The sequence below is a fragment of the Rhodotorula toruloides genome, assembly GCF_000320785.1.
Source record: "Rhodotorula toruloides NP11 unplaced genomic scaffold Scaffold3, whole genome shotgun sequence".
Taxonomy (NCBI): Eukaryota; Fungi; Basidiomycota; class Microbotryomycetes; order Sporidiobolales; family Sporidiobolaceae; genus Rhodotorula; species Rhodotorula toruloides.
The window spans coordinates 1,086,127-1,111,371 of record NW_015622963.1 but is presented as its reverse complement, the minus strand read 5'-3'; the positions used below and the strand labels follow the sequence as shown (position 1 = coordinate 1,111,371).

Sequence of the window (25,245 nt, the reverse complement as noted above, 5' to 3'; positions counted from 1 at the left end):
CGAACGACAGTGAGTGCACAGAACCCGCCGTCACTCTTCTTCGTACTCCTCGTCGTCAAACTTGATGCCCTTCGCCGCCGGCTTGTCCTCCTCGTCCGTCTCGCGCGCCTCTTCCTCGTCATCCTCGTCCTTCGGTACAGCTTTCTTGCCCTTCTTCTTCGCCGCTCCTCCCTCTCCAGCCGGCGCCTTCTTGCGCTTCTTCTTTCCGCCCTCCTCGTCCTCGCCCTCAAGCGGGTCGGGAATACCCTCGACGATGTCGGAGCAGAAGTCGAACATGGCGTTGTTGGTGACCGCGCGCTTGCTACCGAAGAGGAGGGAGGTTAGCACGAGTTTGTAGAAAGATGAGGGAAAGAGCACACAGCCCGTAAGGGGTCAGCTTCTTGCTCCCGCGCTCCTCTGCGTCCTTTACACACGACTCGACAAGGCTAGCGAGGAAAAGTTCGATCGCTTTGGCTGTGCAGGAGGACAGAAGAGAGGTGAGTTGACTTCGCATCGAGGTGGAAAGCCTTGAACGCACAGACAACGATCGGCGTGGCTTGCGCGACCTTTCCGACGTCCTCATCTGCCTGGATAATCTTCTTGATGCGCGCCTGGAGGCGTGAACAGGCCGGATCAGCTTGACACTGATGAGAATCGGAGGGAGGTGTCGAGGAAGAACGCACAAGCGGGAAGCGCGCCTGGTTCTGTTTCCGCGCCATCTTGACCCAAGGAGCACAGTCTGACGGCCCTCGAGCTCAGCAGACCAGGGCAGTGAAGGGGATGAGGCGAAGTGAAGAGGAAGGTTGACTTCGCCCATACACCGCTTTCTCCAGCTCGCTGGACTTGCTGCTTGCTCAAAATGGCGACTGCTCAGTCTATTCTCGCTCTGCGCAAACAGCTCATCGCGGCGACCGGCGAGTCGCAGAACACCGAGGTCAGTCTCCTCGCGACGCAATGCAGTCGAAGTGGGCGAAGACACGCGTCTGCGGTGTGGGATGCTTCAGACTGGGCTGAGAAGAGGCATGGGAAAATCGCAGAAGGCAGGCAGCCCGTGCTGTGATCTATGCGGAGAGCGAGGGCAGGCTGAGGGAACTTGACCGGTCGTCTGCTTGTGCGAGCGCGCACAGTATCGACGGACACGGTGCTCAGCATGTCGAACTCGCATACTCAAGAGCGCTCGCTGAACCTTGCGCAATCTGGCCTCTCCCTAGGACGCCGTCATTATCCTGAAGCGCTTGAAGGAGGAGGTTGTCGCGACCGACGAGCTGCTGAGGGTACGCCTCTTTCTCTCGAGCCCGTTGAGACGAGTCATCGTAACTGACGAGACGGTGCCTGCGCTTTCAGGAAACCAAGATCGGCGTCACCGTCAACAAGCTGCGAAACAACACGGCGAAGGAGGTTGCGGACCTCGCGAAGGAGCTCGTGCGCAAATGGAAGGCGGACGTGGGAAAGACGGGAACAAAGAAGAGTGAGCAGGATTGATGACCATGTCGTTTACTCGGAACTCACAATTCGATCGCTTCGCCAGCCTCAACTGCGGCCGCTTCCACGTCGAACTCAACCGGCGCCTCGCCTTCCCCTGGTCCCAGTCCCATTCCCGCTGCAAAGTCCCCCGAGCCTGGTCGCGGGCCTCTCCCCGCCATCACCACCGCTTCATCCGCCAAGCCCGCCGCCTCTCCCGCTCCTGAATCGCAGTCTCCCGCCCCCTCCAGTTCTTCCGCTCCGAACGGCCCTCTCCGTCGTCAGAGTTCGGGTGGTCCGCCCCGTACGCACAAGACGGACGGCGTCGAGTTCGGAAAGGGGAAGGATGCCACAGGAGACAAGACGAGGGAGAAGTGCTGCGAGTTGATCTACGACGCGTTGGCGCAGGACTCGGGCGCCCGTGCGTACTCTCACCTTCACCAGCGAGACCAGACGAAGCTGACCCTGCACTGTGCAGCTTCCGACCTCATCCTCTCTCGCGCTCGCGCACTCGAAAATCATGTCTGGGAGGAGAACCCGCCTCCAGCGGGATCCGCGACGTATAGGAACAAGATGCGCTCGTTCTATCTCAACTTGAAGGCAGCGAACAACCCTGGACTGCGCGAAGGCATCGTCAGCGGCGAGATCAGCATCGTGCAGCTCTACAATATGGACCCGAAGGTGCGTTACGCTGCCTGTCGCTCTCCATTAGGTCACTTCCGAGTTGACATGAGCGTTCGCAGGACATGGCATCGGAGGAGCGCAAGGCAGAAAACCGCAAGCTCGTCGCCGAGAATCTCTTCAAGGCGCAGGCGGCGGCACCTCAGCAGGCTGAGACGGACGCCTTCCAATGCGGCAAGTGCAAGCAGCGTCGATGCATGTACTACCAGGTGCGCCGCGTCTTGCTTGATTGCAGTGTCGACGTTACTCACCCTCCTTCTCCTCCTCCGAACGCCGATTCTTTCGCCCCCGCTCCCCTTGCCGCTGCGCCTGCTCTACCACAGATGCAAACACGCTCTGCAGACGAGCCGATGACGGTGCGTATGCTCTCCTGCCTGAGAATCGGGACAAATCGCTAACCTCTTGCGCTGGATCGCTTCCGGTCCGTTTTCGACAGACTTTCGTGACCTGCCTTTCCTGCAATAACCGCTGGAAGTTCTCGTAACTCCCCTGGCCGTTAAGGGGCGTTTCCGAAGCATCCGGAGCTGAAATCAGTCATTTCCAGCCGTCTGGGACCGAGGGGAGATTCCCTGCTAATATCGTGCGATGCGATGCGTACAACAAGATGTGGATGCTGTGCGATAGAAACATAGGATCAGAGCATCGTCTCGATAGCTCTGGCGGCGACCCGCACCCCCCACGGCACCTTCCTGTCCTTCCGCTCGAAGAGTCGCTCATCGACCAGGACGTCGGCGTACTTCCTGATGGTCCGCACCTCCTGCTCGAGGTCCCATCGCAGCTTGTTGTTCTGCGTTGTGACGAGGATACCGGCTTCGAGGTCGCGAGATGCGGAACGCGAGCCAAAGTTCGAGGAACCGATGAGGGTGAGGAAGGGCGGCGAGGGGTGCGAGTAGCGCATGGGGAGGTCGAGGGATGAGGGATCAAAGTTGAGAGAGGTGTAGTGCAAGTCGGAAGTGTTTGGCGCGGGAGGAGAGTAAGGGTTCGAGACAGAAGGGGCGAGCCAGATGCCTGCAAAGCGATGTCAGCGAGTGTCCCTTCCGCTTCTCATGTCATACTCACCCTTTGCATGATATGTCCAGCCTTCTCTCCGCCACTCGCGCATCTCGACGAGCGAGCCGTCGTCGCCCCGCCCTCGCTTCTGCTTCCGCGCCTGCTGCTTGAGCACCTCGTCGTGGAAGCGCTGGGCAAAGTAGGTGTAGGCTGGTGGGATGAAGCGCGAGACGCCGCGCGAGCCGAAGAAGCCGTTCGCCTGTGCGAAGGAACTCGTCAGCGGTGCCACGAAAGTCGTGAGAGAACGGAGCTACCTCTGGCGAAGCGCTGACAATGCGGACCTGCGCCTTGCAGTCCAGCGCTAGCCGCTTATAGTCCTCCCGCAGGCCAAAGTACCCGCTCGTCCAGTCGAGCATCGTTTGCGACCCTCCAGGCGCAGTCGCTAGCGCATTCGCTGTGCGGAAGATCGAGGGGACGACGATGGACGTCTCGTACGAGAGCGAGAACGGTCCCATTTGCAGGACGGGGCGAAGGAAGGTGTCGTATGGCGAAGGTGTTCGTGAGGCGGGAATGCGAGAGTTGCCGTTAGCTTGGGCGAGGGGAGAGGCGATGGTGGCAGGAAGTGGAGAGGCGAGTTGCGCGGGACCGCGACGGTACCACCGCTTGAGCATATCTTGAAGAGCGTCGTGCGCGTGCTCCCTCAACCGGGGTATCGACGATGCTGGGGTATTTTCAAAGGGATCAGAGGGTATGGCGTTGCTTTCCGGCCAAGAGATGTCGATGGCTGGAGTGGCGGATGACGTGTCGGATGCAGTTACTCGGAATGAGTATGAGGACGTGAGCGTCAAGAGGGAGTCGAAAAAGTCGGCTAAGGAAGGGTTCGATTCGAAGGAGATGTAGCGGTCGGTGCGGTTCGTGAAGTAGTCGTGGCTCAGGTTTGCGCTGCAGAACTTACGTCAGCCTGAGAGCGACGATTCGTCAGAGACGACTGCGTACCCGCTCATGATCACGTCGTCGTCAAATCCGTAGCACTTCATGTGCTGGAGACCCCATCCCTCGTTGAACCGCTTCGGCACCCATCGCTTCTGCCAGCCATGCAGTGCAGGCGTGTGGAATAATCGGATGTCGACCTGCGAGGGGAAGGCGGCGGAGAGGCTGGCGAGGAGAGAAGCGGAAGACGGTGAAGGGTGTTCTCGCGTCGAGCGGAGGTAGTCGACGAGGATAGAGACGCGGAGTTGGGGGTTCGCTCGCAGGGCAGAGTGCAGAGCAGCAACCTGCGCACCGAAAGCGTCAGCCTTGCGCAACTGGTGACCCTCGAGTTCTTCGACGCCGGTCAGCGAAGCACGGGAGGCGTCCGGAACGCACCAGCTCCTTCTCCTCCTTGCCAACATACAGGGACGCGATGAATATCCGCTTGCGAGCCTTTGCAACCTTGTCCTATTTCCCCCGCCGACCCCACCGCACGGTCAGCCGATGAAGTTTCGCTCGAGATGCAGGAGAGCGGGACGCACGAGGAGTGTCCGGTAGAACGCAGCAGGCTCGTACAGCACCCTCACGTTCTCCCCTCGTGTCGGAAAGCACGGGAGGCCGCCCTGGTCGAGCGTTTCTTCGAGTTCGAGGAACGAGGGATGCCTCGCGAACTCGGACGCAGGTCGTCCAGCGGTCGAGGCGGCTCGAGCAGAGCGTGCGAGATCCAGTCGTGCTGGCGAAGCAAGTCGGCGCAACAGCATCGTCGTCTCGCGCGACGGCGTGTCGTCAAGAGACGAACGGCGGACCGCTTGCTCCGGCCGCGGGTCCTTCCACTTCGCTTCGTGCGGGCTTTCGAGGTGCTCGCTGAGTCTGACGGTGAACTAGAAAGCATATCATGACTCACACAACGACTAAAACGAAGCGATGAAGCGCAAGAAGCGCCGGTTCAGCTCTTTCCTTCCGCCGTCGCGCTCGACGTGCGCGCATCCTCCGTGCCGTCGACACTCCCGTTGTGACCTGCGCGGGAAGTCATCGTCGTGAGCCGAGAGCAGAGGTGCGGAGACAGACTCAAAGCAAAAGCGGGAACGCACCGAAGACCTCCTTCCGCTTCTCCTCACTCCAGAATGGCGCAAACTGCTCATCGTCCTCAGCGTCGTAATCGAGCGAGTCGTCGTCGGAGGAGGTAAAGTCCTCAGTGGGCAGCTCCTCGAAGAGAGGGGGCGCCCATGGGTCGCGCTGAGTTGGCCAAGGCGCGTTCTCCGGCTCAACAGCCTCGCTGTACCACCTCCACTGTTCGTCCTCCTGCGCAGGCTGCTCTGTAAGCTGCGGTCGCCAGTGCGGTACGACTTCGGGCACGGAGAGATTGTGCGCCAGGACAATGCCGCGAGAATCGCAGATTGCGTCGATTTGGCGAAGTGCATCCGTTGCGGTGGTATAAGCTGCTGACCGGCTGGAGGGAGGGTAACTGACCTCGATCTCGAGCAACTCCAGCTCGGACGCCTGTTGCGCGCTTAAGAAGCCGGGCAGCTCAATGAGCCCAGCCCTGTTCATCGACATGTAGAGACTCCTCAACAACGGCGGAAGCTGAAGATGAGCGAAAGTCATCTGGTTGACAGAGAGCGCATCACGGGCGCAGATGATCCTGGCAACCAGGGCGGATGGGAAAGAGATGGAGAACGCGTCAAAGTTGTCGATCGCGACTGCTGGCGCATTCAACACTTCGAGGGCAGGGAAGACGACATCGAAGAGACTTTGGTCAAGATGCTGACAGCACATCATGCCAGTGATGGCTAAATAGCGAAGGCGTTTGCACGAAGGCTGGAGGAAAGCCGAGTGCAGGAGGCGTATGAGCGGGACAGTATCGCTAGGTGGCTCACATCGAGGTGTGATGATTTTGACACAGAGGGTCCTCAACGATGGCCATGGCTTGGCCATGGCGAGATGGACAGGTTGGTCTGGTCGCATCTGAGGTGGACGCGCAGTTCTTTGAGTGCTGGGAAACAGTCGCCATAGGGAAGAAAGGGTTCGAAGGTCATGAGACTGGGGTAGGCAAAGCCTTCGTTCCAGGCAGAGCGAATCTCGAGGCATGTGAGGTTTGGGAAGGATGGCCGCTCAAGGCTCGTCCAGGTTGTCAGAATCTGCCACAGGTACGCGGCTGTACGCGTACTCCTCAGCGGTGAAAGGCGAAGTACGGACAACGTCGGACGCAGCCGATGTAGCACCGTCCACCAGGCTGTCGCGCAGGTCTCATCCTTCGAGATCCATTCGCGAGGTACTGGCGCGGTGGCGCAGTCCCCCGGTTCCGTGCGCACCTCGAACACGATGACGAGTTCTTTGACTTGATGTGAAAGGTCGTAGCGCTGCGCCAGCTCGAGCAGCATTGCCGGCTTTTTCGTTCTGACCGACTTGATGAGGACAGGCAAGGCGAGCGAGTTCCACCGCGTCGAGACGAGCCTGCAAGGGCCGACAAACTCTGCTGCGGTCGTTCCAAGATCCAAGCGCACTTCGCCGTTGTCGTAGAACCGTAGCGAGTCCCACAACGCTTCGAAGATGAGGGACAGCAGTTCGTCGGGGAGATGAGGAGTGGACGGTACGGCAGGTGTCGCGGCGGGCTGGGGAGGCTTGTGCATCGTCTGCGGATCCGGTAGCACGGTCTCTGACCTCGTCTAGCGGTAGATCGAGGTGGGCGGGTGAGGGGGAGAAGGGAGAGGTTGGCGAGGGGACGAGGTCTTGCGGTCTTGCGAAGTCGACACCTCTCGAGACGACCTAACGTGTTTTCTCTTGGACTGTTGCACGACTGTATATATTGCAACGACCAGCCCTGCCACAAGGTGCCGTCTCCCCACCTTCGAAACTGTTCAAAGTGCGCCTTCCGTCCTGCCGCAGTCGCTCACGTCCTCCGCTGGTTTTTGTGCCGCGGTACCGTTCCAAGTGTTGTGCTCTGCGTGCGCTCGATTGTCAGCGGACGGACAAGCGACGGTTCGAGCGACCCGGAGGCGATAGAACGCACCAAACACCTCCTTACGCTTCTCCTCGCTCCAGAACGCCGCGAAAAGCTCGTCGTCCTCGGCGTCGTAGTCGAGGGAGTCATCCGTCTGCCAGTCGCTGTCGGAAGCCGACGGCGCCGCCGATTCGGGGGAGTCGGACTCTTCGTCGTCGCCAACCGAGTGCGTTTGCCTCGTCTCGTCACCGTCCTTGTCCTGGACGCTGGAGTGGCGCTCGCTGCGACGTGGGCAAGGGGTGTAGTCCGCATCGCTAGCCAAGTCGAGGTCGTGAGCGAAGAGGATGCCGAGAGACGAGCACGCGTTCTCGAAGTCAGAGATGGCCTGCTCGAGGCTGTTGGGCTCCGGGTCGTACGGCTGTCTCTCGACCTCAATTGCGAGCACCTTCAACCCCGCCGCGAGTCGCGGAATCAGCGTGCTGGCCAGGTGGACATGCCTGTCCGCTCGAACCCTGATGGCAAGCTGCCGCAGCCGCGGGGGCAGCTGGAAGGTTGGCAAGAAGGAGGACGTGGGGACACTCGTCATGTCGTATGTGGAGGAGTAGTAGGAAAAGGCGAGGGACTTCACAGACGGCAAGCCAGTCAAAAACCTGCCAATGTCGGAGACGGCAACGGTCGGTACGTCGACAACGGTGACGGCGGGACAGTCGAGCTGCAGAAGCTCATGCTCGAGGATAAACCGATGTTCGGTCGTGCCACAAATGGCAAGAGATTCCAAAGTCTTGCGGGATGGGATGAGGAAGACGGTCGACAAAAGGTTGGCGAATACTTTCGCGTCAAGAAATGTGGTCCGATGAGGGAGTTCCACTTGGATGACCAGGTCCTTGAGAGGCCTCCAGCGTGGCATGGTGAAGAACGGTTCGTCGTCCCATGCGAAGAAGACGCGCAAGTTCTCAACGGCTGGGAAGAGATGACTGAAGGGGAGGAACCGGTAGAACGAAGTGGGTCGTGCTGCACCAGGGAGGAGCTCCGGAAGCATATTCAGCGTGGTGAGGGCTGAGAACGGCGGCAAGTCGAGCAGCATCCGAGCATCGTCAAGCGCCAGCCGAAGACGTGTACTGGGAGAGTAGTACGAAGAAGTAGGGCGCGACAACGGCGAACGGCGAATGCTCAATGCGCGGAGAGTCGGTCCAAGAGCCCGCAGGACTTGAATCCACTCCTCCATCAAACGTCGGTCCGTCGCCACCTTGTCGTCCAGCTTGCCCTGCAATTCGCCGGGCAACACGAGGACAAGCTCCTTCACGGTGTCTTCGAGTGCGTGGCGATCAACCAAGTCCAGCAAGCCGCGCGGATTCGACGTCTGTATCGCAGTTGTGACGAGCGGGAGTGCGATCCTGTCCCAGCGCCGACAGACAAGCCTGCACGGGCCGAGGAAGACGGCGACAGTCCGCTCCAAGTCGATTCGTCCCTCGCCGTTATCATAGAACCGCAGCGAGTCGCGCAGTGCGGTAAAGATTGCGACGAGGAGCTCGTCGGGGAGCCGGTAGATGTGTGACATAGAAAGAGAGTGCGGTGGACTGGGCTGGCGCGTGCAGGGTTCAGAAGTCTTGTAGCCGGCCTGTGAGCTTTGTCTAGCGGCAGATCGAGGTGAGCGAGTGAGGAGGAGGAGGAGACCTGCGCGAGGGGAATCGTCCGAGTAGCAAGTCTCTGTAAGGCGAGCTGCGATTTCTGTTGCAAGCTCTCACGCTCACAAGAACGCATGCTATCGACCTCTCAGGGCCGCAAGCTGAACGGCTGTGTTGCATGCCGGTACATCCTCTTCTCCTCGCTCACTTCTTCCCCTTCTTCTTCTTCCCGCTCCCGCCACCCGTCTTCTGCCCCGCTCCAACCTGCACCTTCAGCCCCTCCTCCTCCCCCACAGCCCCCTGCGTCCCCTGACTCGCCAAATGCCTCTCCCTCTTCTTCCCACGCATCTTCTCCTTCTGCTGCATCAGCGCGTCGCGCATTGAAGGGCGCTGGCGGATTGGGATCCACCGGTCGGAGGGCGGAGGAGGGCGAGAGAGGAGAGTGGGTGAGAGGGAGAGCGAGCCGCGAGGAGGGCGCGGGCGGGTTGAGGGTGTTGGGCGGGTCGAAGGGGCGGCGTGTGTGCGAGAGGAGGAGGAGGGGAGAATGAGAGAAAGGGGACGGGACTCGAGGTCTTCGATTGAAAGGGACGAGGTGGAGGAGATGAGCGAGGGGACGGAGGAGAGGAAGTCGAGTTGGGAGGTCGAGGCGGACAGGTTCGACTGCAGGTCGGGGAGCTCGGGGGAGTCCTGCATGTTGAAGCGATCAGATCGTGGCGGGATACGACGAGAATCATGCACACACCTGCTCGGCGGTGGAAGCGAGGTCGTCGAAGAGGTCGCGAGCCTGCTCGAACTCCCCCAGGCGGTAGAGCTGTATGGGGAAGTTGCGCGTACAGCCATTCAGTCAGCACTCTCGTCCTTCTGAGGCAACGCATGAACTCGCACGCACCAGCTGAGCCCTCAAAACCTCCCTTGCGCGATCCTCCTCGTCGCTAGCGCCCTCGTCCTCCTCTTCCAGCGCATCAAGCTCGGTCCTCGCTTCGTCCACTCGCCCAAGCTTATACAAGCAGTACGCTCGCGCGAGTCGCGAAGTCCCCTGTGAGGCGGGTGAGCGGAGGGCGTCTGCGTACGAGTCGAGGGCGATGAGGAGCTGGGAGCGGGTCTGGAGTGCGAGCGGGTCGGATGGGTCGATGCGGAGGACTGCGAGCGCTTGCATTGTCAGTCCCAGATCTTCGTCGCTCCGCACGCAGCCGCCCACGCCATGGCGCGAGTGCATGCGAGTCGCGAGGATGGGGAGGAGGTGAACACACGCTTCGAGACGGTGCGCAGAGCCTGTGGGTAGTGCTGGAGTGCGATCTGATCGTGCAGCGTGTGGTACAGCTTGGCCTGGGACATCCTGAGCGTGCAGCTGGTGTCGTCGAGAGCCAACGTCTCCTCGTCGTCGCTGGTTGCTCTCCTTCCTCCTCCTCACCGACTCGCTCGCTCCTTTGCTTGGGACAGTACACGTGCTCGAACAGCTACCCCATCAAGTCAGATCGCACCACTCGAACCAGCACTTCCCGCCCTCTCCGCCCCTTTCCTCCCCACTCCTGTGGCCCCAGAGATGCCGCCCGTCTCCACCAACCCGCCAGACGTGCTCAGGCAGCCAAAGAAGCAGTCAGACTTTGCCGTCATCCGCGAAGACGAGTAGTGCGTCCCTCTCGCGGACTGCTGAGCCAGCACAGAGCTCACGCTCTCGCCTCGCTCTCCCCCACTCCGTCATAGCCTTGCACCGTTCGAGCCGGCCATCAAGGCCAGGTGCGCACCCGTCTACTCTCTCGCTACGTCGAATCAAGGCTGACCACGCTCGAATTCCCGCGCAGGACCGCCAAGTTCAACAGCTGGGTCGAGACGCTCAACGCCCACGAAGGCGGCCTCGAGCGCTTCTCCAAGGGCTACGAGTCGTACGGCCTCCATGCCCTCCCGAACGGCGATGTCAAGTACCGCGAGTGGGCGCCCAACGCCACGAGCGCCTGCCTCATCGGCGACTTCAGTTCGTTCCCGCTCGTTGCTTCTCGTTGGGACGGCGGGAAGCTGACTTTTTGCCTGCTCGATCGCAGATGGATGGGACCGCGCTGCGAACCCGATGACCAAGAACGACTTTGGCGTGTGGGATTGTGTCGTCAAGAGCAAGGGCGGCCAGGCTGCCATCCCGCACAACTCCAAGGTCAAGGTGCGTTCCCGCTCAGCTTGGCCTCCACTTGCGTCTCCCGCTCGCTTGCTCACCTCGTCTTCGACCCACTGCACAGATCTCAATGACCACTCCTTCAGGCGAGCGCATCGAGCGCCTCCCCGCCTGGGCGACGTCCGTCTCCCTCCCTCTCCTCCTCTTCCTTCCCGCACTGACCTTCTCAACCCTGCCTCCTTTCCTCGCGCAGCCGGGTCGTACAAGACCTCACCGTCTCGCCCATCTACGACGCAGTCTTCTGGAACCCGCCGAAGAACGAGCGGTACACGTTCAAGAACTCGAGGCCGAAACAGGCGCCGCGTGCTCCCAAGGTCTACGAGGCGCATGGTAAGCTCGCGCTTTCGATCTTAAGGGGACGACGAGGAATTTGGCGGGAGAAGGCGGCGGATCTAGAACGAGGCGCTCCGGCGCCCTTCCTCTTCGTCGATACCGAGCCGCTCCACGCTCGAAGGAACCCTCGCAGCGACAGAACACCTTCCTCGTACCCTCACTGACGCCTCCAATCGCACGCACAGTCGGCATCTCCACCCCGGAACCCAAGATCGGCTCGTACAAGGAGTTCACGCGCGACGTCCTGCCGCGCATCAAGGATCTCGGATACAACACGATCCAGCTTATGTGCGTCTTGAGCTTTTTCTCTTGCAGGGCTGTGCGGCTCGGAAGAGAACGACACCGTGCGGACGAGGAGCAGGCTCTTCGAGTCCTGCATTCCAAACCCTCGTCCAGCTTGTTGTAGTGTTCAACGACTTACACACTCACGCTTGCTTCCTCCACGTGTGCGCAGGGCCATCATGGAGCACGCGTACTACGCTTCGTTCGGCTACCAGATCACGAGCTTCTTCGCCATCAGCAGTCGCTACGGTCCGTTCCGCCTCTCCCCCTCCCTTCCCTCAGCACTGACTCACTCTTTGCTCCCTCAGGCACCCCCGAAGAGCTCAAAGAGCTGATCGACACCGCCCACGGACTCGGCCTTACCGTCCTCCTCGACGTCGTTCACTCGCACGCGTCGAACAACTCCGCCGACGGCTTGAACCACTTCGATGGAAGTGACCACCAATACTTCCATGGTGGAGGAAAGGGAAGGCACGAGCTGTGGGATTCGTGAGTCCTGCCGGAGCCGCTTCCTCCCGCGATTGCTCGAGGTCGAGATCCGCCCGGATGACTGACACCCCATGTCGCGCTCACACAGTCGCCTCTTCAACTACGGCCACCACGAAGTCCTTCGTTTCCTCCTCTCGAACCTGCGCTTCTACATGGAGGAATACCAGTTCGACGGCTTCCGCTTCGACGGCGTCACGAGCATGCTCTATGTTCACCACGGTATCGGCACCGGCTTCTCGGGCGGCTACCACGAGTACTTTGGGGACAAGGTCGACGAGGAGGCGGTCGTTTATCTTATGCTCGTGCGTCGAGACGTCCTTTCTTCAGCTTTTCTACCTTGGCGACAGTGCGACAGGAGCTGATCGAGAGCGGATGTTTCGAGCAGGCCAACACGATGCTCCACGACCTGTACCCGACCTGCCTCACGATTGCCGAAGACGTCTCCGGCATGCCCGCCCTCTGCCGCACTGTCGCCGAGGGCGGCATCGGGTTCGACTACCGCCTCGCGATGGCCGTGCCGGACATGTGGATCAAGTTGCTCAAGGAAGCGCCATCGGACGAGTCGTGGGACATGGGCAACATCGCGTTCACGCTGACGAACCGGAGGTGGAAGGAAAAGAGTATCGCCTACGCCGAGAGTCACGACCAGGCGCTTGTCGGTGACAAGACGCTTGCGTTCTGGTTGATGGACAAGGAGATGTACACCAATATGAGTGACTTGACCGAGCGGACGCCCGTCATTGACCGCGGTCTCGCACTGCACAAGATGATCCGGTGAGTTGCGCTTGCGACGCTTTCGTAAACTGACTGTGTCGCGCACGATGTACATTGCTGAGGCGCGACCTCTGCAGTCTCATTACGCACGCGCTGGGCGGCGAGGGCTACCTCAACTTTGAGGGCAAGTGCGTCGCGACTTCTCCCACTATCTCAACCGTACTTTCTGCTGACACTCCCGCCACGACCAGCGAATTCGGCCACCCCGAGTGGCTCGACTTCCCCCGCGAGGGTAACGGCGACTCGTACCAGTACGCGCGGCGCCAGTTCAACCTCATCGACGACCACCTCCTCCGGTACAAGTACCTCTACGCGTTCGACCGCGCATTCAACCGCCTCGAGGACCAGTACCAGTGGTTGAGCTCGCCGCCGGCTTACGTTTCGCTCAAGAACGAGGTGCGTGGCGGTCTTCGTTCCTTCCTCACCTCGCTTCTTTCAGGCTGCGTGACTGATCTCTGGCTTGTCCGAACGCAACGCAGTCTGACAAGGTCATCGTCTTTGAGCGCGGCAACCTGCTCTGGATCTTCAACTTCCACCCGACCAACTCGTTCACCGACTACCGCGTCGGCACCGACTGGGCGGGCGAGTACCAGGTCGTCCTCTCGAGCGACGACGCCGAGTTTGGCGGACACAACAGGGTCGACAAGAGCGTCAAGCACTTTACGACGCCGATGGAGTGGAACGGGCGCAAGAACTGGTTGCAGGTGCGGTCCTTCCGGCTGTTCTTTCGCCTCGCTTGCTTGAAAGCTAGCCTCACGCTCGTCCATCCGCTCGCGCAGGTCTACCTCCCGAACCGCACCGTCCAGGTCCTCGCCCACTAGAGGCCCGCACAAATTGTACAGACTCGTCCTCGCATCCTCCCCTCAAAAAAGCAGTCCTCTCGCCCTCGCAAACATTCCACCAACGTAGTCCCCCTTGCTGTGTCCATCCTGCTGTGCATGCATTCGTTGTCCACAAATGAATCAGCTCGCCACTCGAGACAGTCGCTCGCGCCGGAGCGCGTCCTCGTCGTCGGTGTGCGGCTTTCCCTTTCTCCCACGTTCACCTCGCCGCGTGACTTGCTGTGCTTGCTCGTGCTTTGTTCCACTCCAACTACAGTCCTTCCTTCGATACCTAGCACATCCTCGCCAGGCCAGCTCGCTTCACGATGCCCTCCTTCAACTTCCTCGCGCTCGGTGTGCTTGCCGGTCTCGCCGCCGCACAGGTTGTCCCGACTGCTCCTGGTCCTGGAGAGGTCTTCAAGGTGCGTACTCCTGCCGTCGCACAACCCACGGAAGCCAGCGCTGACGAGAACCGCTCACTCCTCGTTCGACTCGCTCGCACCTCTTTGTGTCTGTCGCACCGCCAACACTCACTCCTACCGACTCTGCCGCTATCTATCACCTCTCCCCGCGCATCTTCGACCGCCTCGACGCGCCATCACGCCCCACGACGCTCCCTTCGTCATGCTCCGGAACCTCCTCGCGAACCCTTCGTGTCCTTGGCTGTGCCTCCTTCGCCTTGCGATGGCACGCATAGGTTGGCAGCAAGTGCAACATCGAATGGAACCTGGACACGACGGGCAAGTGGACCAGCTTCGAGATCCAGGTGCGTCCGCTCTGCCGAGACTTTCGTGGCGGAAATCCAGAATGAACGGCCCAATTGACTCTCGGTCGATGTTGTCGTGCAGCTCATGACCGGCTCGAACCTGGCGATGGTCCCCGTGCAGACGGTCGCAACAGGACTGGACGGGACGAGCGGTAGCGGCACGGTCGACTTCACCTGCCCCGACGTTACGCCCAACAGCGCCATCTACTTCTACCAGTTCAGCCAAGCCGGACAGCCGACGTCCTGGACTACCCGCTTCACCATCGCCGGCGCAGACGGTTCGACCGTGAGTCCTTTCGTTCATCGCGAAGTGATCCAGCAACAATTGACGCCTTTTCCGCGCGCAGACTCCTCCTACGCAATCCACGAACGGCATCGCATGGGGCACCGGCTCGCTCGTCGGCGAATCGGGATCGGCAGGCTCGTCGGCGGCCGCGGGCGGCGCTGCGGATGCGAGCACCTCCCGCGCGACCGGCCGCTCGCGCAGTGTCGCCGCGACTGGCGCATCGGGCCTCGCATCGCTCGCCGCGTCTTCGTCGGCTCCCTCGGCCGTCACCGTGACGAGCGTGATCTCGCAGTCGTCCGCGATGTCCTCCAGCAGCGACGCACCCGTCTCGACCGTCACGATGACTTCCTCGCCCTCTTCGTCCGCCTCGTCCTCTTCGTCAGCATCGGCTGCGGGTCAGTCCGCCTCCTCCTCGACGAGCAACAACAACAGTGCCGGCTCGACCCTCGGCTCGTCCGTCGCGCTCGTCCTCGGCGCTGCCGCTCTCGCCCTGGCCGTCTAAAGCGAACGCATTGCAGGACAATGCGCACAACTTGCATGTCTCGGCGGTTTCCGGAGATGGACACTATGGCTCGATTCCCTCTTCCTCATCCTCTTGGTGCGTTTACACTCATGCTCCTCGATACCCGTCACCTTCGCGTAGCAACTCTTCCTCATCTGTTTGCAATAGCTATTTCTCGGTGGGACCCAACGAAGCGCGCGCGACACGGCGGATGAACAGCGCGGCATCCTCCCTACTGCGTTAGAAAGCGGTTTGGAAGCTAAACTCTCCCCCTCCTTGGCAGCGCACTGTGTGGAAGATAGGCTGGCTTAATACATTCCATATACAGTGCGCGAATCTCCCTACATCCAGCAGAACCTCACGACAAGACCGCCGCCCTCCCACGCACCAAGATCTGCCCTCCGACGTCCTCGCCCGTCTCGACCTGCAAGACAGCGTTCGCTCCCAGCGACTGCGCGTTGGCCGTGAGATTGGCGATAGCGAGACTGAGTTTGTCGTCTTCCGAGAGGTAGGCGTCCATGCCCGACAGGCCTTCAACGACGCCGAGGTCTCGCACTGCGAGAGGAGGGTGTGGAAGTCAGTCTAACATTGCTTGCCAGCCGCAGAGACGAGAGATGCGCCGAGAAGAAACGAAGGCTAGGAGGAAGAGCGTACCGATTGCTCTGCCTGGCTCGTGGTCGAGGTCCGTGACGACAAAGTCGTGGTGGTGGTGCGTAGTGATCTGGCCAGGCAACGCTCCGCCTCCGAACAGGCCGCCATCGTAGCCTCCGTCGCCAAGAACGACGGGATCGACGATGGGCGTCCTGCCACCGAGATGCAAGTCGTCGAGCGCTCCGAGTCCGCCCGCTCCGCCGTATCCTGCAGGGACGCCCTCGAGGCCCCGAAGGCGCGGAGAGACGTTGAAGGTGTTGTAGTTAACGACTCGCGGCGAGGGAGTCCTGGCTCCGATGCGAGGAGAGAGAACGAGTCGGCTGGGCGAAGGAGTACGAGAGCGCAGTCCACCGTAACCTCCGCCGTAGCCGCCGATGCGAGGCGAAGCGACGGGAACGGGAAGAGGGACAGGGACGACTCGAGGCGACTGCCCGCCAATGCGAGGCGAAAGACCGAGTCCACCGCTCCACGAGCTGGAACGGCGAAGTCCGCCTGCACCTGGAAGAGCGCCTGGGAGTAAGCCGCCGCCGATAGGCCCGAGACGAGGCGAAAGACGCGGGGACATGCGCGGCGAAGCGAGGATGCGCTCGTTGGCGACGGCTAGCGCAGCTCGCTCGTTCCGCATCGCGCTCGCCGTGCGTTGCTGCGATGTCAAGCTGTCAGTTAAGAAGGCAAGCGCTGCTAGATAGGCGACGCACCCTTCGAGCCGCCTCGACCTCCAACGCCTGCCTCTGCGCGCGCACCCTCGCCAACTCTGCCTCCCTGCGCCTCGTGTCCTCCAGCGCTCGCCGCTCCATCGCAAGCCTTTCGCGCTCCCTCGCTGCCGTTGCGCCGCCAAGACCGCCGATCGGCGCTCCAAGGGAGGGTACGCCGCTGAAAGACGATGCTCGCATGCGAGGAGAGCGGCCGGCGAGTCCTACGCCCATCCCAGTTCCGAGCAAAGGAGCGCCTCGAGCGCCCAGCTCCATGCCCACTGCGCGCTCGTTCACGCGAGCGGTCTGTCGAAACGCAACAGTCAGCCTGCGATTGGTGGAATTTGTGGAAGTCGAGACGAACCTCCCTCGCCAGCTCACGTTGCTGCCGAATGTGCTTCTCCTGATGCTTGATCTCCTGCTCGACATGGACCTGGTCAGCGTTATCGGGCACTACTCGATGGAGAGAAGGGGAGCGTACGTGTAGCTTCCGTCGCTCGTTCTCCCTCGCCAACCTGTCCTGCGCTTCGCGCAACCGCTCCTGCTCCGTTGGCGCGCGGTACGTCTTCGCCCCTAGCGACCACCGTCCGCCTGACGATGTCGAGCCGCCGTACATCGATACTTGGCGGCGTTTGTCGTTGAAGAGAGAGGCGCCGCAAGCAAGAGTAGGCTGGAAGAGGCGAGTCCGCCAGGCGCTCGAAGCCTAAAGCACAGTCGCGCGATGCTCAGTCGTCGAGAGGAGTAGAGGAAAGCGAGAGGCAGAGAACAAGGGGCGAGGAGGCGGTGAAGTCGAGATAGGAGGCGAGGCGGGCGTCCGCCGGACGTACGAGCGGTCCGTCCGCCGATTCGAAACAACAGTTGATCTTGCAGGCGTCGAGGAATACTGAAGAGCGTCCATATCGAGTCGCGGTCCCCATCAGTCCTTCTTGAGCCGAACTGCCCGGCCTGCGCCAGCCAAGCCGCCTCCCTCGCCGTCCCAGACCTTGGTAACGACACCGAGGACCGCATCGGCGCCTCGCCGCTCGCCCTCGAGGCGCAACAGCTCCTTCAAGGCGCCAAGGTCCGTCGTCGAGGGTGTGCGAACTTGGACAAGGCCGAGTTCTTGCGTGATGAGGTGGCCCGGAACGGAGAGGTGCGAAGTGACGAGAACTGGTTTGCGAGGGAAGGTTGCGAGGGTTGGCGTAGGGTCTGAACGAGGCGCGTGTACGAGAGACGGCGGGACGTGCAAGGAGAGTGGGCGGCGGACAGGAGAGTTGGCGGCGGACGATGCGGGGGAGAACTGCGGCACGCGCGAGAAGGAGGTGCTTGTCGGACGTCGATGAACCGACGCTCGAGGCGTCGGCGTCGGGGGCGATGCAGTCGAGTTGTGGGAAGGCGCCGGTGAAGGCGAGCGGGTGCGAGGAGGCGAAGGAGGAAAGACTGGGTCGGCAGAGTTGGGGGAAGGCAGAGGGCGCATCGCAGGAGCTGGAGGGCCTGTCGGGCGAAGTGGCATCAGACTCGTGCAGTCAAGAGCGGAGCGAACAGCGAGCACACCTCGAATGGATGGCGAAGTCAACGCCTCCTTCGCAATCTTCTCCTGAGCAATCGCCCGCTTCAGCTTCTCCTCCGCCTCAAGCAGCCGCAGACGTAATCCAAGGTCGTTCGGTTCGACTGCCACATCTCGTCGAAGTGCGGCAACCTGGCTCGCCAGCTGTTCTGACCGAGTCTTCGCCACCTGCACGGCGTGGATGCGGTCCTCCTTGTCAAGTGCGTAGGCGGCCATCTCGTCGGTGATGGCAAGGACCTGGTCCGCAAGGCGATGCGTCGAACGGACGGGTGCGGCCAGCGAGGAGGACATCGAGAGCGAACGTTGGCGATGAACGGGCGGGCGCCTGGGAGATGACGGCGTCGGGCGTGGCGAGGACATGGTTGAGCGGAGCCAAGAGAGAGTGGTGCGTGTCGAGTCCAAGCCAGGAGCAGGCGCGGGCGAACGAACGTGAAAAGACCGAGGGACGACAGGCGGACTCGCGGACTCGCTCACCCCGACGAACCCCGTTTTCCAAGATGCGAAGCGACGAGACAAGCCTGCTGATCGCGGGGCTCGTGGCCTCCTGTGCGCGCCGTCATCAACGGCTGCGGGAGTCCGTCATCCCGAGTTGACTGATGAGAAGAAGAGGAGGCTTGGAGGAGGCGAGCGGAGGAAGCGGGACGAGCGCGGGCACATGCGCGAGCGTGTACGGCGTCCGTACGCTGCCTGTACGCACGTCAGCAGCCTCAAGTGCTAGTACAGCGGAGAGTAGCGTACGGAGGGAAGCAGACTGATTCTTCCGCATGGCCAACACCGCTTCGCAGGCCGCTGCGCGACTCTGGCAGCACGCTGGTCTCCCGCAGTCGACGCTCGAGCACCTGCACTTGCCCGGAGACGACCCGCTTCCCTCGTCATTCCTCCTCGGCTCCGCTGCGCAGGCGACGATAGGCGTGGCCGCTCTCGCCGCTGCTCAGCTTCTGGCGCTAAGAGCGGGAGAAGGGGTCGTCGACGTGGCGGTTCCAGTGCAGGACGCTGTCGCAGAATTCCGCTCGGAGCACGTCGCAACTCTCGACGGCGAGGCGGTCTTCGAGTGGGATGAGTTGGCGGGACAATATCGGACGATGGACGGCTGGATCCGGCCTCACACGAACTGGCGACACCACAAGGAGGGGTTTCTCGACTTGCTAGGTCTGCCGCACAACGCGAAGAAGGCGGATCTTGCGGCCGCTCTGCTCGACCGCGAGGCGGACCAAGTAGCTGAGGCAGCTATGGAGCGCGGACTGGTCTGCACAGCTATGCGTTCCTTTGAGGAGTGGTGCGCTCCCTTCGCTCGAGTCGCCGACTGCAATCTTGACAGCCCACTCTCCCAGGGACGCCCATCCACAAGGCCAAGCTGCCCACTCTCGCGACGCCTCCGCTCCGTTCACCCTAACGAAGCTTGATTCGAGGCCACCAAAGCCTTTCCCGCCGCTCATATCCCGCAAGCCGCTGGAGGGAGTCAGGGTGCTCGACTTGACGCGGGTCATTGCTGGTCCTGTCGCGGGCAGAACGCTTGCAGGTGCGTGCGGCTCATTTGGCCGCAAAAGCTAGGAGCTGACGTGCCGTCCTCACAGCGTACGGAGCCGACGTCCTCTGGGGTCCGTCGCCTTCCTCGGACTCCAGTTCTTCTGCCTGACCCCCTGCGTTTGACAGTCACCTCTCCCAACCTCCCCTCTCTCCCCGGTCTCGACTTCGACACCTCACGCGGCAAGCGCTCCATCCACCTCGACCTGCGCTGCCCTACAGACCGCGCAACATTCACCTCCCTCCTCTCCACCGCGGACGTCCTCCTTCAATCTTACCGACCCGGTGGCCTCAACTCTCTCGGTTTCGGCATCGAAGAAGTCCGGAAGGTCAATCCCGATATCGTATACGCGTCCCTCACAGCTTGGGGAGCGGTCGACGGGCCAGCAGCGGAGAAGGGCGGACCATGGGCGAGGAGGAAAGGGTTCGACTCGCTCGTTCAGTTCGCTTGCGGGATGGGCGAGGCGGAGGGGAGAGCTTGGGGGGAGTTTGAGCGAGGAAGCGAGGCGAAGGAGAAGGAGACGGTACCGAAGGCTCTGCCTTGCCAAGCGCTCGACCACGGGTCAGGCTACATCCTGGCGTACGTCCCGACCTTCTCGTCTTCTGTACATGCTCATCTCGCGCTCCCACAGCTTTGGCATCATGGCGGCTCTCTATCACCGCGCAACGACAGGCGGCAGTTACCTGCTCACCAACACGCTCCTCTCGACCGCTCACTTCATCCGCTCCCTCGGCCGCCGTTCGCCCTTCGAAGCGTTCGGTCGTCCTGACATCAAAATCGAAACAGTAAACGAGTTGAGAGCACGAGGGCAGATGGCGACGTGTTCAGGCTTCGAGGGAAAGACAGTCGAGTATGTACGGCATGCGGCGAAATTTGAGGGAGACGTCAAGGTTGGATGGGAGCGGGCGCCAGCGGGACTCGGTGCGGACAAAGTAGAATGGCTTCCTAGACAACACGAGTGAAACAGTGCTAAGATACAGACGGGTGAAGCGACGGGAATACCAAGAAGGACGATCACCGCCTCGAGCGGGACATGAGAGCCGCGAAGACAATGCCGACTGCCGCGGCTGCTCCACCTGCAATCGCCATGCCGACGTAGCCCTCTGCATCGAGGGAGGACGTCAGCAAGCGAACTTCAAGCGGGAGCGAACGAACGTACCCTTCGCGACCGCCTGCTCAATAAGCTGCTGCAGACTTTGCGCCTGGATGTTGTTCGGCTCCTTCTCGAGCAGCAGGCCTGTTCACGTGAGCAAACGTCAGGGCACGATCGAGCAGACATGCGGCAGAGGAGCGCACTGTTGTACCGCTTCGCTTCGGGGTAGTTGCCAAGCTTGTAGTGGCCGACCGCGAGGAAGTAGAGGCACTCTCGCCGACGAGACGGCTCCGTGCGATAGATGTCTGCGCACCGGCGCATTCGCATCAGCTCGAAAGGGAGTTTGGGGACAAGCCGAACGACGACGCACCCATGAGCAACGCCACGCCCTCCCCCTTCTCGACCCTGTTATCGCTCTTGACGCTTCCCCATGCGTAGTTGAACTTGGTCTGCACCGAGACCCAGCCTTTCGCTTGCTCGTCGAGGTATTGCTGGCGGAGGACGTTCAGTTCGGAGGCGCTGAGGGGAGATTGGGCGTCGACGGCGGCTGCGGGACGCACTCATGGCTGGTCAGCCAGCGCAGCGGGTTACTGTGAATGTTTTGGACATCTGCACACCTGTAGAAACGATCCGCGAGGCGACACCGTGGAGTACGGCGACGGCGGAGTGATGAAAGCGGGGGGGAGGTGGAAAGGGTAAGCAGGAGACGGGAAGCGCTGTGAGTGAGCTCGTCCGGTCCAGAGACAGGGTAGAGGCTCCTGCGCACCTGGCAAGACGTCTGAAGGCATGTTGGCGAGTCGAGAGTGAACGGAAAGAGAGAGCGAGGCGGTGCTCCCCTCGAGGCGAAGAACATCAAGGCAAGTACTCGTCCTTTGAAGGCTCTTGTGCACGTATTTGACTGTCGTCGATGTATCATGAGTCTTGCGAATCCACCAGATCTACGCCAACCCCCACCTCCCGCTCTTGATCCGCTCGCCTTCCTTCTTGACAAGCAATCCGAACGCCACCGGTCCCATGATCGTGCAGACCGCGACTGCCCAGATGCCCACGAGGTACGCTTCTTCGCCCAGTACCTCTGTGCCGTTCTCGGACGAGGTGGAAGCGGCGTAGGCGACTTGGAGGACGAGGATCTGCGCAGCGCGAGTGTCAAATGATGTACTCACGTTTGCGGATGCGCAACGAGGCAACTCACGCCAATCTCGCCTCGAGCAACAAGTGCAAGTCCGACGAAGGCGGCGGCGGTAAGCGTCTGTCTGACGAAGCGAGACGACGTGTCGAGTCGGAACGAGCGCATTGACATCCGCTCAGCCTTGTGCGCCTTCTCCGCATCGGTGTTGCTCATCACGCCGGTTGTCGTCACTAAATCGGACGATGGACGTGCAAGAAAGGCGGAGTCCTGGTTGCCGCGGCGGAAGAGGTCGACGAGGAGGATGGGCAGCCCGGCAAGAAGCTTGCCGAGCGCCATGAGGAGTGCGTAGATGAGACCCCGCCAGATCCGCCGTCCTGTCCAGAGCGAGAGGAAGGGAATTGAGAAGCCGATCGAGGCGAAGAAGAGAGGTGCGAGGATCTGCGGATGTACGGTGCTCAGCGGGTTGGTCTCCGTTCAGCTGGCGGAAGGAGAGGCGCACGTATTCCTGGACGGGCATGAGGAGTTCCTCCCAGATAGCGACGAACGACAGACCCGACTCTGGCGAAGGCAACGCCGACAAGAACGTTCCAGCGAGGAAGGCGCCCAGTAGCATCGTCGTGCCCGCGTAGTAGGAGCTGTGCATGTCCCGGAGCGTCAGTCTCTGCCAACGCTCGTTTGCGTGAAAAGTACACTCACATGGCCAGGAAAGCTACGAGGATCGCGACGCCTAAGGAAAGTAAGGCGAGCTGTCCGCCTCGGTCAACCAGGTGCTCGACGCGTCGCCACCGGAACAGTGACCTGGCAAGCCACCATGTGACGACCGGCGAGACGACAGCCATCGCCACGCTCGCAACGATTGGGCGTCCGATGGTCCAGCCGAGACTGCCGCCTGAGTCGGTGCCGAGGGACTGGATGACGGAGAGGAGGACGAGTGCAATGACGTCGTCAATGAGCGCAGCGCCTTTGAGGATCTCGCCGACGGCTGTCGTGCCCAGCTCTGGTCCAGACGCGCGAAGCACGTAGAAAGTCGTGCCGAGAGATGTGGACGCCAGAGCGCTGCCAGCCGAAAAGGCTTGCAGCTGCGGGTAGCCGTAACCGCTGAAGAGGGCGAAAGTGAACGCGAGAGGGAGGAGGATTCCGATGAGGGCCGTGATGAGGGCGAGAGGGAGCTGCGGGAGGAAGGAGCGAGGCTGGAGCGCGAGACCGCCTTCGAAGCTGGGTGGGGAGCGCGCGTGTCAGTAGCTCGTTCTCCTCCGGACATGTGTGGACTCACACGATTAACACCAGGCCAATGTAGCCAACGACGATAAACGTCTCCTCCCACTCGATGTCGAGAATCTTGGCGACCGGTCCAAAGATGACGCCGACAGCAATCTCGCCGAGCAAGCCAGCGTAGAAGACCTTATTCGCGACGCCTCGCGCGACATTGGCGAGCAAGAGGAACGAGATCAGGACGGCGAGGGAGGCGAATGGCGGTTCGTGGTATGGGACGGTTCCTGCGGCGGTGAGTGACGACATCTAGACATAGCGGACTTCAGCACGAGGTAAGAGCGGTCGCGAGCGTGGTATGGGAAGCAGAGTGAGGCGTAGGAGGGAAAGAGAGGCTCGGCGAAAGGGCGCAGACCTTGGACTCGTCCACACGCCGCCAACTCGCATCTGAAGCCACTCTGAACACGCGAGACCATGGTACGGACACGCACAGCTCGTACACAAAAACGTACGCCCGCTCACGCTGCTCTCACTCGTCTCCACCCTCCTCTCGGCATCCCCATCACTGGCCGGTTCAAACAGGGCAAATCGCAGTCAAAGCTCTCGCCAGAAGACCTGGCAGACCTCCAGAAGAACACTTACTGTCAGTCGTCTCGCGTTCTTGCCCCAGGAGGGCTGGCAGGCGCCGTGAGCGCACGGAAACGTCAACTCGAGGTGATCGTGCCGCACCGCCTCGAAAGGGGACGGCGACTTGGCAGGCGAAGGACTCGTCGGGGTCGCGGACACGATGCTGCTCCAATGGGTGGTGGGAGTAGCGGAACTGGCTGTGCGGGAGGAACCTTCTTTCACTTGCTCAAACTACGACGGTGGGCGAGGCTGTCAAGGTCGCTCGTTGGGCTTGCTTGGATTTGCTGCAGAAGCGCAGATGCCAGATTTCGATCGAGTTTGGACCGCTGACCCCGCTTCTCCCGCCACAGTCGACAAGAAGGAGCTGCAGCAGTGGTCCGTCCTCCTTTCCTTCGCTCGCCTCCCTCGCATCTCGACTGACGGCTTCCTTTCTCACTTGACAGGTACAAGGGCTTTGTCAAGGACTGCCCTTCGGGCCAGCTCAACCAGGAGGAGTTTGCGCGGATCTACAAGCAGTTCTTCCCGTTCGGCAACCCTCAAGCGTTCGCGCAGCATGTCTTCAAGGTGTTTGGTGTGTCCCAACTTCGCACGCGCATGCTCATGTGTTTTCTCGCCAGCGGAGTCGCTCGGCAGAATAGTGCTTTTGCGCGGTGAATTGCTGACATCCGGATGCGTGGAATAGACAAGAACGGGAACGGCACGATCGACTTCCGCGAGTTCATCGCCGCGCTGTCCATCACGAGTCGAGGGAAGCTGGACGAGAAGCTGCAATGTGCGTGAAAGTCCTCTGCCCCTTCTTCCCTCTTCGCTAACCCCCAAATTCCGCGCGCACAGGGGCCTTCCAGCTGTACGACATCAACAATGACGGCCTCATCACGTACGACGAGATGCTCAAGATCGTCCAGTCGATCTACGACATGACGGGCGAGATGGTCAAGCTCCCGCCGGACGAGGACACAGCCGAGAAGCGCGTCAACAAGATCTTTGCGCTGATGGATCTGAACCACGATCACCAGCGTGCGTTGACCGACTCAAGCGAGGCGGAGGAAGTGCTGATGCGTTTGTTTATGCGTAGTGACGTTCGAGGAGTTCAAGGAGGGCTCGAAGAAGGACCCAACGATCGTTCAGGTGCGCAAGTTTGCGGCTATAAGCAAGCTCGAGCTAACTGTGCTGACGCTGTTTACGACTGCTTTGAACTTGCCTGCAGGCCCTCTCGCTGTACGACGGCCTCGTCTGACTCCTTTCGCGGCCCTCCTCTCCGCCAAATCGCTTCCCACCGCTCAAAAGCCGTTGTACCACTTTTCACGTACTCGCCAACCGCACGAAAATCGCCTGTTGTACCACCTTTGCCTCGCCCCTACCTTCGCTCTCGCTCTCGCGCACTTCCTTCCTCCCCTTCTCTGTCGGAACCCCTCATTCCGCGCTCGTTCTTCCACTCGATTCAAGCGACGGCTCTCTTGCGGTACACACACTCCTTGTGACCACTATTTGAAGTCGGATCTCTGTCCTTGTTTCTGAGGCTGCATGAGAGGGCAAGGGAGAGATGAGAGAGGGTCTGCGTTCCGAGAATGACTACAAGGGTGCGGTATCAACGAAGGAATGAAGGAACTCATATGACCCTACGGTCGAACGAAAGGACGAGCGTACAACGAAGGGGGGCGAACGGAAGGAAAGGCACAGGCGGGTCAAGGTGAGGAAGCACGAGTACTA

At 61.2% G+C, this 25,245-nt stretch overlaps 14 protein-coding genes across 14 annotated transcripts; 5 read left to right on the top strand and 9 right to left on the bottom strand.

The window, feature by feature from the left end:
• Nucleotides 1–30: 30 nt before the first annotated feature.
• RHTO_05000 (histone-like transcription factor (CBF/NF-Y)) lies at nucleotides 31–698 on the bottom strand (the record flags this gene model as incomplete). Its single annotated transcript, XM_016418663.1, has 4 exons — nucleotides 31–301; nucleotides 360–453; nucleotides 518–590; nucleotides 663–698. 4 exons carry the CDS (start codon nucleotides 696–698, stop codon nucleotides 31–33), a joined length of 474 nt encoding a protein of 157 aa, XP_016275939.1.
• A 140-nt stretch (nucleotides 699–838) lies between these two features.
• RHTO_04999 (transcription elongation factor TFIIS) lies at nucleotides 839–2,519 on the top strand (the record flags this gene model as incomplete). Its single annotated transcript, XM_016418662.1, has 7 exons — nucleotides 839–913; nucleotides 1,191–1,253; nucleotides 1,324–1,447; nucleotides 1,508–1,861; nucleotides 1,919–2,121; nucleotides 2,184–2,330; nucleotides 2,445–2,519. 7 exons carry the CDS (start codon nucleotides 839–841, stop codon nucleotides 2,517–2,519), a joined length of 1,041 nt encoding a protein of 346 aa, XP_016275938.1.
• Nucleotides 2,520–2,755: 236 nt separating this feature from the next.
• RHTO_04998 (CDP-diacylglycerol-glycerol-3-phosphate 3-phosphatidyltransferase) lies at nucleotides 2,756–4,841 on the bottom strand (the record flags this gene model as incomplete). The annotated part of the gene is made up of 6 exons (XM_016418661.1): nucleotides 2,756–3,129; nucleotides 3,181–3,370; nucleotides 3,453–4,053; nucleotides 4,108–4,385; nucleotides 4,477–4,548; nucleotides 4,623–4,841. The coding sequence occupies 6 exons, from the start codon at nucleotides 4,839–4,841 to the stop codon at nucleotides 2,756–2,758; spliced, it is 1,734 nt and encodes a 577-aa protein (XP_016275937.1).
• A 307-nt stretch (nucleotides 4,842–5,148) lies between these two features.
• RHTO_04997 (uncharacterized protein) lies at nucleotides 5,149–6,710 on the bottom strand (the record flags this gene model as incomplete). Its single annotated transcript, XM_016418660.1, has 2 exons — nucleotides 5,149–6,120; nucleotides 6,393–6,710. 2 exons carry the CDS (start codon nucleotides 6,708–6,710, stop codon nucleotides 5,149–5,151), a joined length of 1,290 nt encoding a protein of 429 aa, XP_016275936.1.
• A 228-nt stretch (nucleotides 6,711–6,938) lies between these two features.
• Nucleotides 6,939–8,579, bottom strand: RHTO_04996 (uncharacterized protein; the record flags this gene model as incomplete). The annotated part of the gene is made up of 2 exons (XM_016418659.1): nucleotides 6,939–7,021; nucleotides 7,091–8,579. The coding sequence occupies 2 exons, from the start codon at nucleotides 8,577–8,579 to the stop codon at nucleotides 6,939–6,941; spliced, it is 1,572 nt and encodes a 523-aa protein (XP_016275935.1).
• Nucleotides 8,580–8,850: 271 nt separating this feature from the next.
• Nucleotides 8,851–9,981, bottom strand: RHTO_04995 (CDP-diacylglycerol-glycerol-3-phosphate 3-phosphatidyltransferase; the record flags this gene model as incomplete). The annotated part of the gene is made up of 4 exons (XM_016418658.1): nucleotides 8,851–9,333; nucleotides 9,389–9,457; nucleotides 9,536–9,786; nucleotides 9,897–9,981. 4 exons carry the CDS (start codon nucleotides 9,979–9,981, stop codon nucleotides 8,851–8,853), a joined length of 888 nt encoding a protein of 295 aa, XP_016275934.1.
• A 208-nt stretch (nucleotides 9,982–10,189) lies between these two features.
• On the top strand, nucleotides 10,190–13,509 carry RHTO_04994 (Glycoside Hydrolase Family 13 protein; the record flags this gene model as incomplete). The annotated part of the gene is made up of 15 exons (XM_016418657.1): nucleotides 10,190–10,275; nucleotides 10,351–10,383; nucleotides 10,449–10,618; nucleotides 10,686–10,798; nucleotides 10,875–10,930; nucleotides 11,004–11,140; nucleotides 11,329–11,431; nucleotides 11,598–11,674; nucleotides 11,734–11,914; nucleotides 12,003–12,216; nucleotides 12,300–12,688; nucleotides 12,766–12,816; nucleotides 12,880–13,084; nucleotides 13,168–13,392; nucleotides 13,468–13,509. The coding sequence occupies 15 exons, from the start codon at nucleotides 10,190–10,192 to the stop codon at nucleotides 13,507–13,509; spliced, it is 2,082 nt and encodes a 693-aa protein (XP_016275933.1).
• A 326-nt stretch (nucleotides 13,510–13,835) lies between these two features.
• RHTO_04993 (Cell wall beta-glucan synthesis family protein) lies at nucleotides 13,836–15,063 on the top strand (the record flags this gene model as incomplete). The annotated part of the gene is made up of 4 exons (XM_016418656.1): nucleotides 13,836–13,931; nucleotides 14,207–14,275; nucleotides 14,358–14,561; nucleotides 14,623–15,063. The coding sequence occupies 4 exons, from the start codon at nucleotides 13,836–13,838 to the stop codon at nucleotides 15,061–15,063; spliced, it is 810 nt and encodes a 269-aa protein (XP_016275932.1).
• A 358-nt stretch (nucleotides 15,064–15,421) lies between these two features.
• On the bottom strand, nucleotides 15,422–17,022 carry RHTO_04992 (uncharacterized protein; the record flags this gene model as incomplete). The annotated part of the gene is made up of 5 exons (XM_016418655.1): nucleotides 15,422–15,618; nucleotides 15,718–16,357; nucleotides 16,413–16,712; nucleotides 16,771–16,824; nucleotides 16,888–17,022. 5 exons carry the CDS (start codon nucleotides 17,020–17,022, stop codon nucleotides 15,422–15,424), a joined length of 1,326 nt encoding a protein of 441 aa, XP_016275931.1.
• Nucleotides 17,023–17,322: 300 nt separating this feature from the next.
• On the bottom strand, nucleotides 17,323–18,312 carry RHTO_04991 (uncharacterized protein; the record flags this gene model as incomplete). The annotated part of the gene is made up of 2 exons (XM_016418654.1): nucleotides 17,323–17,879; nucleotides 17,940–18,312. The coding sequence occupies 2 exons, from the start codon at nucleotides 18,310–18,312 to the stop codon at nucleotides 17,323–17,325; spliced, it is 930 nt and encodes a 309-aa protein (XP_016275930.1).
• A 404-nt stretch (nucleotides 18,313–18,716) lies between these two features.
• Nucleotides 18,717–20,439, top strand: RHTO_04990 (L-carnitine dehydratase/bile acid-inducible protein F; the record flags this gene model as incomplete). Its single annotated transcript, XM_016418653.1, has 5 exons — nucleotides 18,717–19,228; nucleotides 19,284–19,471; nucleotides 19,527–19,550; nucleotides 19,606–20,056; nucleotides 20,109–20,439. 5 exons carry the CDS (start codon nucleotides 18,717–18,719, stop codon nucleotides 20,437–20,439), a joined length of 1,506 nt encoding a protein of 501 aa, XP_016275929.1.
• Nucleotides 20,440–20,491: 52 nt separating this feature from the next.
• On the bottom strand, nucleotides 20,492–21,358 carry RHTO_04989 (mitochondrial membrane fission protein; the record flags this gene model as incomplete). Its single annotated transcript, XM_016418652.1, has 5 exons — nucleotides 20,492–20,580; nucleotides 20,637–20,714; nucleotides 20,774–20,875; nucleotides 20,941–21,117; nucleotides 21,337–21,358. The coding sequence occupies 5 exons, from the start codon at nucleotides 21,356–21,358 to the stop codon at nucleotides 20,492–20,494; spliced, it is 468 nt and encodes a 155-aa protein (XP_016275928.1).
• A 150-nt stretch (nucleotides 21,359–21,508) lies between these two features.
• RHTO_04988 (solute:hydrogen antiporter) lies at nucleotides 21,509–23,217 on the bottom strand (the record flags this gene model as incomplete). Its single annotated transcript, XM_016418651.1, has 5 exons — nucleotides 21,509–21,700; nucleotides 21,763–22,137; nucleotides 22,199–22,334; nucleotides 22,396–22,914; nucleotides 22,973–23,217. 5 exons carry the CDS (start codon nucleotides 23,215–23,217, stop codon nucleotides 21,509–21,511), a joined length of 1,467 nt encoding a protein of 488 aa, XP_016275927.1.
• A 165-nt stretch (nucleotides 23,218–23,382) lies between these two features.
• RHTO_04987 (putative neuronal calcium sensor Ncs1) lies at nucleotides 23,383–24,772 on the top strand (the record flags this gene model as incomplete). The annotated part of the gene is made up of 8 exons (XM_016418650.1): nucleotides 23,383–23,385; nucleotides 23,491–23,551; nucleotides 23,886–23,910; nucleotides 23,979–24,106; nucleotides 24,218–24,307; nucleotides 24,370–24,552; nucleotides 24,611–24,663; nucleotides 24,743–24,772. 8 exons carry the CDS (start codon nucleotides 23,383–23,385, stop codon nucleotides 24,770–24,772), a joined length of 573 nt encoding a protein of 190 aa, XP_016275926.1.
• Nucleotides 24,773–25,245: the final 473 nt, after the last annotated feature.